Source organism: Vombatus ursinus, unplaced genomic scaffold, assembly GCF_900497805.2.
Source record: "Vombatus ursinus unplaced genomic scaffold, bare-nosed wombat genome assembly UNPS02014768.1, whole genome shotgun sequence".
Taxonomy (NCBI): domain Eukaryota; kingdom Metazoa; phylum Chordata; class Mammalia; order Diprotodontia; family Vombatidae; genus Vombatus; species Vombatus ursinus.
This window is the reverse complement of record NW_020954546.1, coordinates 3,670,562-3,679,805: the sequence shown is the minus strand read 5'-3', so window position 1 is coordinate 3,679,805 and position 9,244 is coordinate 3,670,562. Positions and strand designations below refer to the sequence as shown.

Below are 9,244 nucleotides of genomic sequence, written 5' to 3'. Positions count from 1 at the left end.
AAGAGTGGATGTTCCTGAGGGTGGCAATCAACTCTGGCTAACAAGTAATGAGAGAATGAATATTATAATGAGAGGTGGGATTATTCTAATGAGGGTCTGGAGGATGTGACTCAGATCACTCAATCTTGGTCAGAGACTTATCTACACCCATATCGCCCCATCTAGGGTAATCTAGAAAAAGAGGGAATCCACTTCTGTCTAGACCTGTCTGACTAAATCACAATGGACCAGAATCCACCAATTCACCTAAACTAAAATTTCTTTACCTTTTGATCAGATCTGAGTTTTCCAGTTGGGCTTCATCTCATTATAAGCCCTGCATTTCAAAGGCTGCCTAAATAACCTACAGGAGCTGATTTTGAAATGAGGAAAATAAAGGGGAAAAATCTTAATCCTAGTTCAATAATTGACTATTAATAAAAGAGAGAAATAATCATTTCTCTCAAAGCTTAGAATAGAGAGAGAAAAAAGTCCAGAGCATGGACAGAATTCAGAAAGATGGTGGGAGAGGGAGACAGGGTCTAGACAGGGGAGTGGGGTGAAAGAGGTCCTTGGACACTGAGATTTGGAGGGTAGAAGAGGGACCTATTTTTTCTGGGATGAAAGTCTGCATCTGATGAAAAGAGGTATTGCCTGGGGGCAGGAAGAGGCATGGGAGGAGAAGGGGGAAACTGTTGAGATGCCTCTGCCCTTCTGTGGCAGAAGTGAGTTGATTTGGCAACCAGGACTAGTGCAAAGAGGGAAAGAATAGGGAAAACACACATATCCCATATCCATTATATCTTGAAAGACTCCATAGCAAAGGCTGGCACTATGCTGGTTTTGCTTGCAGGATATTTCTGGGTGAGTTCAGTAATTGTGAAGTAGAGAGACTTTTCAGATGCATAAAGCTCATTCTAAGGAGCTTTCTTTACCTCTATTCAGTAGATACAATGAAGGAGCCCTCCTAAATAATCAGACCAAGCCCTGCTTCTCCAAACTGTCTGCTCCAAACCAGAAGACAGGGAGGCCTCTTCCGGGCAGGTCTTTAGCCTCTCCACCTCCAGGGTCTGTATGTTTTCCCAATATTGTTTGACTGACTTTTCCCAATGAGTCTTTTACTTCATGAAATGAGTGGTCCCCAAAACCTAGAACCCCCTTTGACCCTCTCTGTCCTCTGCTCTGTGAGATCTGCCCTGGGAAGCTCCTTCCATTTGGGGGAGTGCTGGTGCTCACAATGAACTGATTTTCAACTTGGTAAAGCATGTACTGATGTTCCATGTCCTCTTGGATATGTGTGGAGAAAAACCCTGGACAGGCACTGCCCCACCAGTAACTGAGGCAGGCATAAAGCTGTAGTGTAGGGACACAGTACAGCAAGGGAAACTTTGGCTGTAAAAGGGGAAGAATTTAGAACAGGAGACAATTGTCGACTGTATAGAGCTTTATTATTACATGAGACAAATGAGGCAGAGATGATTCAGTTCAAGTTTGAGATCCAGGGTTTGAGATGAGATGAAATGGTCCTCCTGGACTCCATTTGGCACCCCACGATATCTTATCCGCTCAGATCCCAGGGGAAATTAAAGAGAAGAAGGAGCAAGGAGCAAATGGAAGATGGGAGGTTGCCTCTCTTGATCCCTCCAGGTCAGCACTTAGCCAAGAACATCGGATCAGCAGCAGCCCCCAGAGCTCCCGCCGCAGTCCCCAGACTGCTGGCTGCGGCCACAGCCACTGTCACAGCGGCTAGGGCTCTGGCGCCTGCATCTATTGGATCTCCTGTGGTGAGAAAAGAGGCTGCAGCCACCCCCAAAGCCTGAGCTGCTGCATCCTCCAGAGCTGGACCCACAGTATCCCCCAGAGCTAGACCCACAGCCAGAAGAGACAGGAGGAGCGCAAGGAGCCTGGGGAGGGTACTTGGGGGTCTGGCATTTGGGAGGGGGCTGGTACTGCTGCTGGTTTTGCTGGTAGGACATCTCTGGGTTGAGTTCAATAATCCTGGAAGATAATGGAGACACTTTTCAGCTGCATGAAACCCAGGTTAAGGAGCTTCCTTCACTTAGAATCAAGAGACATAGTAAACTACATCAAAAACACAATAACATCCAGATAGAGAAGACTTACACAATTCATTCTATTAGCTAACTCTCTGTAGGTTGTAATTTTTCAAGCAGACAATGGGCTTTGAGGTAATTCATGGGTTATTAACAGTTTATTAGCTTAACAATTGGATATGTGATTTAGAATTAAGTAAATCATGCAGAATCCCCAAGGAAATAACAGAATATGGTTTCAAGATGGTGGGGGTATGGGAAGGGGAGGGGAGAGGACTGGCTCCCTGAACGTCCTGGGAATATCCTTAAGATTCTAGTTCATGGCACAGTTTTTAGCAGTTCTGACCACTGCAGCTCCTTTCCTGCTAGATACTAGGTCCTTACTTTCTTGTGCTATGGGGAGATCCAGACAGGTTCTCCATGAGCCTATGACAAAACCGAAGCACAACCTATATTTTTCTCAGGTTTCCATGATTCTGATTCAGTTGGACCCTTTTTAAATTTTTTCATGGCTTTCCTATCCTTCATCCCTTTCCATGCCTCTCTCCCCTGATTTGTGCTCTCCAATCCCCTATTCTAAGCCCCTCTCCCTCTCTTTTCATAGGAATACTCACACTGGTCACAGACACAAATGTCCCCGAAGAGTCAAAAGTGGATGACAACCAAGAGGCAAGGACACCTTTTATAGGGTATTCCAGGCTGAGCTGTTGGCATGACATGCAGTTCTCTAAGAGGAAGAGTGTCTTTTCCAACCCATAGCACGTGTCAGACAATTCCTATCATTCCCCAAAGTCACATCTATGAACATGAGTCAATAAAAACGTTGCTGAGTTGTAAGGGAAGGGGAACAAACATATATTAAGTGTCTACTATGTTCCAGGCACTGTGTTAAACACTTTGTAAACATGATCTCTTTTGATCTTGTTTTTAAGGGATTTTAAACATTATCTAGCAGGCAACTACGTAGCAAAGTGGATAGAGTGTTAGACCTGGGGTTATAAAAAAACAAGTTTATATCTGACCTCAAACAACTAATTGTGTGATCCTGGGCAATCACTTAATATCTGTTTGTCTTAATTTCCTCATCTGCAAAATAGGGATAATAACTGTACCTACCTCCTAGGGTTATTGTGAGGATAAAATGAGATAAAGTGTTTTGCAAACCTAAAAGCACTATATAAATACTAGCCATCATTATTATTATTAATTATTATTATTGTGACTACTATTATTTTAGGCCCTTCAATTTACAGAGGCAAAAGCTGAGGCTCAAACAAATTTAGTCATTTGCTCAAGGTCACATAGGTAATAAATGGAAAAGCTTGGATGTAAACCCAAGTTTTCTGACAGTATCCTTCGCTCTTTTCATTGCACCAGCCCATGGGAGCTCTAAGGCTTCTCCTCTGGAAATCTAGGATCTAGAGTAGCCTGTCAGAAAGCCATGCATTATCTAGGGATTAGGACCCCGATGCCTCCCCCACTCACTTATGGGGGATGTTCATGATGTCCATCCACTGGGCTAAGGTACAGGGGCTCCAGTCACTGAGGTTGTAGCCATTCCTAAAAACCTTCAGGTGGCCCCTGCCCCTTCCTCCAGAATGGGCTGGATTGTTGTCTCAGATCTCATCTTTGATTTGTAGCTTCTGCCAGACTTATTTTTGTAGATCACCCACATCTAAAGTGTACCCATCCCTGCCCTACTCCTCAGCACAGACTTTCTCATGCTCTACTTTTCAGAATCACTGAACAGTTACTACAAATCAGATGCCCTCCTTCTCAATTTTTGGGCCTTGTAGGTTAGAAGTAACTGACCATTTACTAATTCTTTTATTAGCCACTCAACAAATATTTATTGATCACTGTAAGCCTCTGCTCAGGGCTTCTGGAAATACAAAAGGTAAATAAAAATGACCATTGCCCTCAAGGAGCTTGTCAACTTGTAAGGGGAAAAACAAATATACAATGATGATGGAAAAGTGCTGTAAGAGAGATACAGACAATATGCTGTAGGAGGTCAGAGTAAGGAGAGGTTCTTTCTAGCTGGGATAACTAGGGGCTCTGAATAAATGAGTGGCAATTCGGTGGTGGTGGTGGTCTTGAAGAGGACCAAAATGACATCACTATGTTGGGGTCAAAATATTTGAGAAGGGTTATTTGAAGAAAGGAGATATTTACTTTTCTCTCTTAGGGTGAGATGTAGTCCTTTATTGCCCCCATCAGTGTGTGTTCCATGTAGTCTACACAGTGCCCCCTAACATCTTGCCCCTTGAGATTTTCTAAGTGCTTTGAATCACCATAGGAGTCCCGATGTTCAAGAAGACACCTGAAGTTCCATCATCTGAAGTCATCACCTGAAGTCATATCAGGGACCCAGGGAAACCACCTGAAACATCCTCTTGTCTCTCCAATCCCATAAGATATATTAAACCTGACCTAACCACTGAACTGTCCTCCTATTCTAGTCTATCATGTTGGGTGGAGGGGAGGAATTCTTAAAATTTTCCTGAGGTTCCAAGTGCTAGACTTCCTACTGAGTGGCTAAAACAATAATTGACTAGTGGGGTGGGGATCAAGTGACAAGCAGGACCGAATCCTTTCCTTACTGTCATTTCTGTCTTATTCATCATGGGAAGGGACTTAGAGTAACCGGGCTTTCAGGTGGAGCTTTAAACTCTAAGGAACTTAGCCCACTTGGTCACCATTGTCTTTACTATCATCACCAAAACTACTGTCATTATCTTGATTACCAAAGTCGGTAGGAATTTATTGAGCTCTGTAACAAAAGAATTACAAGTAAACCTCACTTTGCATAATAAGATCAAAAGACAGATGTTCAGACATCACCTGATCAAAACCCCTCATTTTACAGGTGAGGAAACGGAAGCTTTGAGAGCTTAAGGAATTTCCCCAAAGTAACACAGATAGTAAATAACAAAGTCAGGATTTGAACCCATACCTTCTGACATCAGATACAGTGCTTTCCCCACTGTTCCCTGCAACATTTAGGATAAATTATAATGTTTTTAAATGCATGCTGCTTTGACTGCTCAAGGACAATTATTGAAAGAATTTAGGCTGTCAATTCATCTCTAAAGGGAAGACCCATTTTACACAAGAATACCTCATTTTACTGTGTTTTGCTTTATTGTACTAAGCAGATATTGGGATTTTATTTTATTTTTGCAAATTGAAGGTTTGTGGCAACCCTGCCTCGAGGAAGTCTATCAGTACCATTTTTCCAACAGCATAACTTCACATCCTATATCTGTGTCACCTTTTTGCAATTCTCATAATATTTCAAACTTTTTCATTATTATTATACCTGTTTTGGTGATCCGTGATCAGTGATGTTTGGTATTGTATTGGAATTGTTTGAGGCACCACAAACTGGACCCATATAAGATGGCAAACTTAATAAAAGAGTGTGTTCTGACTGTTCCCCCTACTTGATGTTCTCCCATCTCTCTCCCTCTCCTTGGGTCTCCCTATTCCCTGAGACACAACAATATTGAAAAATATTACAAAAACTAGTTGATGAAGCAGTGGCAGGGTTTGAGAGAATTGACTTCAATTTTCAAAGAAGTTCTACTATGGATAAAATTCTATCAAACAGCATCTTGTATGAAAGGAAAAGTCAATAGATGAGGGCAACTTCATTGTTGTTTTAGTTTAAGAAATCACCACAGCCACCCCAAACTTTAGCAGCCACCACTCTGATCAGTCAGCAGCTATCTACATCAAGGCGAAACCCTCCAACAACAAAAAGATTATGACTTGCTGAAGGGTCAAACGATGGTTAGCATTTCTAGCAAGAAGGTGTTTTTTAAATTAAAGTATGTGCATTGGTATTTAGGCATAGCACTATCGTTCACTTAATTCATTACAGTTTAATATAAACATAAATTTCATAATGCACTGAGAAACCAAAAACTTTGTAAGAATTGGTTTATTGCGATATTGATTTTACTGTAGTAGTCTGGAACTGAATTTGCAATATCCCAAAGGCATGCCTATAACGAGAAATACTCTCTCTTGGTTTTTTAGTTTATTTGTTTGTTTTTTGTTTTTGCTATTTTGACGCTTTGTGTATCTGATTTTCTAAAAATGCACTCCCTTGCCCAACTCAATCAGAGCAACACCTCTGTCCTGTGAAGAACTGATAACTCAGTAGGTATATATATGGGCAGCAACAAAGTAGAGAGAGTGCCAGACCTGGAGTCAGAAAGACTCCTCTTCATGAGTTCAAATCTGGCCTTAGACACTTACTAGCTATGTGATCCTGGGCAAGTCACTTACAACTGTTTACCTTAGTTTCCTCATCCGTAAAATGAGCCAGAGAAGGAAATGGCAAACCCTTCCAGTATCTTTGCCAAGAAAACCCCAAATGGGGTCACAAGGAGTCAGACAAGACTGAAAAACAACTCAACAAAAACAACAACAAGGAGTGCATATATAGGTATGCTAGATCTTTTGTTTTTCTCAGAAAAAAAGTGAGTTTAGAAACAACAACAACAACCTGATAGAGGATTTGGAGCTTGCCTGGCCTGTCCTGCTGTAGAGGAGGTGAGACATCTTGGTTTGTTTCAGGACTGATACAATACATTCCATTATGGGTTTCCTGTTTTTTCCCTCTCTTTGGGGGAGGTGACAATTATAGGGAAGAGAGAATGGCTGCCCTGGGTCTGATTATGTGTGGTGTGCAGGGATGTCTACAGGCCTGTGGGTGTGAAAGAGAGAGGACATAAATATAATAGGGAGAAATAGGCTGGGGCATGTAGGCCCATAAGTGACTGACCTAGAGTGTGACTATATGCTGGGGGGGAGGAAGAGAGCTGCCCATCCCAAGGTGTCCTGTTGTGTCCTAGAATGGTCATGGCTGCATCAGAGCTGTGTCATACCTAGAAATTGTTAGGAAATCCTTTTCTGTAGAAGGAGAAACAACAAGATATGGTAGTATTTGGAGGCAGAGGACCTGGCCTCTTAGCTCTGCTCTGTCACTCATGACTTGAAGACCAGGCAACTCATCTCATTTCTTAGGGCCTTGGCTTCCTAATATGTAAAAAGAGTGTTTTGGATGAGATGGGAATAAAGGTAGTGTGAAAATTGTTGGAACCTTGGTTTCACATCCTCCCATCTACAGGGGATGTTCTGCAGATATGATCAGACATTGATGGGGACAATAAGGGACAAGATATTAAAGAGCAAAGTCAGATGCATTCTCATCCTTCAAGGCTCCCCCCATACAGCTCCTCATTCATGCTGATGCCCCTGGGCACCTCAGCTAAATGTGATATTACCCTGCACTAACTTCCCATAGCAGAATCTGTGAACTATTTCTAAAAATTTAGTAACTGCATTTCAGTTAGTCAATAAGCACTTATATTTCAATCATTTGTTTTATTTGTAATTCTATAGATTTTATTTTATGCATTTAAACACATTATACACATTAAACACATTATTCTGAGAGGGGGTCTGTTGACTTCCCCATGGACCATGCATGATGTCCACCATGGACCCCACAAAAAGGTCCACAACACACACACAGTTAACAGTCCCTTTCCTATGGTATGTTGTCTACACCTTTCTGAAAGCCTTTTCCCACCTTATATGACATAGTAGAGAGGCTGTGTATAGGAAAGCAGAGAGCTAGGCTAAGAACCAGGAAGGCCAGTTTCCAAGTTTAGCCCCTGACACGGAATTGCCATGTGACCCTGGGTAAATCACTTAGCCAGTAAGTGCTCAGGTAGTTTCTAAGACTATAAGTTGTATAGAAGCTGCTGCCCTGTAATGATAGCAGATTCATCATCTAGGGGAGGGGTTCAGTCCTGATGTAATGGATCACACCCTGAGATTGACACAGCACCTGGAACACAGCAGGTGTCTAATAAATGTTTATTGACTGATTAAGCTTTTTTCTCTTTTTTATACATTTATTTATTTTTGATTTTCAACATTCACTTTTATAAGATGTTAAGTTCAAAAATTTTCCCTTTCCCTCCTGTTTCCCCTCCCCAGGATGGCCTGCAACCTGATATAGGCTATACATGTAAAATTACACTACGCAATTTCCATATTAGTCATGTTATAAAAGAAGAATCAGAACAAAAGGGAAAAACCAGATGAAAGAAAAAAAGGGAAAATAGTATTCTTCGATCTGCATTCAGGTTCCATAGTTCTTTCTCTGGATGTGGACTGATTAAACTTAAAAAAAATTGATTACTATCTCAATATAATTAGTTACTTTTGTAATCCTATGTATATTATCTATCTAAGACATAAGAAATATAATACTCCTAAGTACTAAATATACTAAATATAGTAAAAAAAACCATTATTACTAAATACTACTTCAAAAAATTATTAAGGATTTCATAGATTGCACCAAATTTCCAAAGTGGTCCATGACGCAAGGAGATTGAGACTCTTGTCCTAAGTAATTCCAAATGTCTGTGAAATCACAGGCTCAGGCTTCCATCCCTATATGGAATAATATTTATTTGTTTACTTGTCTGCAATCTACAACATCACAAACTCCCTGAGGCTGTTTCATTACCTTTTATATTCCCAGTAGCCTGGAGGTTCAGAATTTTGTACATAATACTGAAACAACACATTTTTGTCAAGTATTGAATGAGTGGATGATTGAATGAATGAATGAATGAATGAATGGATGGATTGATGGATGGATGGATGAATGAAAAAGCCAATTACTCCTCAAACCCAGTGGTTCAAAGGCAGAGAGAATTGAGACGGAAAGTAGAGTCTTGGACTTTATTAGGAATTCCTCAAACTTCTCTGTGAGTAGGGGGCCATTAATTTCCAGAAAGGACACAACTTTCTGAAAGTACCATCTTTATAACCCCTTCTTGGAGGATGATATCCCTCAACTCTACCATGAACTGGTGTAATGAAAGAAACATTGACTTTGGTAATGCAGGACTTGGATTCCAATCCTAACTCTTCTAAATACTGCCTGTGTGACCATGGCCAAGTCATCTACCTTCTTTAAGCCTCAGTCTCTTTATCTCTATAAGCGGGGCATCTGAAGTAGATGAAATGGAAGGTCCTTTCCAACTCAGTGGTCCATGTAGTGGCTATGACTAAGAAGTTGAAGAATGTCAGGAATGATCTGACACATGCCATGGGTTGGGGAAGGCACTCTTCCTTCTAGAGAGCTGGGTGGCATGCCAAAAACTCAGTCTGGGATG

At 41.3% G+C, this 9,244-nt stretch overlaps 1 protein-coding gene across 1 annotated transcript; it reads right to left on the bottom strand.

Moving 5' to 3' along the window:
• Nucleotides 1-1,408: 1,408 nt before the first annotated feature.
• Nucleotides 1,409-2,723, bottom strand: LOC114042763 (late cornified envelope protein 3D-like). Its single transcript, XM_027861468.1, has 2 exons — nt 2,648-2,723; nt 1,409-1,977 (listed from the first exon to the last, which is right to left on the bottom strand). Exon 2 carries the CDS (start codon nt 1,953-1,955, stop codon nt 1,653-1,655), a length of 303 nt encoding a protein of 100 aa, XP_027717269.1. The 5' UTR covers nt 1,956-1,977; nt 2,648-2,723; the 3' UTR covers nt 1,409-1,652.
• Nucleotides 2,724-9,244: the final 6,521 nt, after the last annotated feature.

Coding starts and splice junctions, on each gene's coding strand:
- LOC114042763 (XM_027861468.1), bottom strand. CDS start 1,955: ATGTCCTACCAGCAAAACCAGCAGCAGTACCAGCCCCCTCCCAAATGC.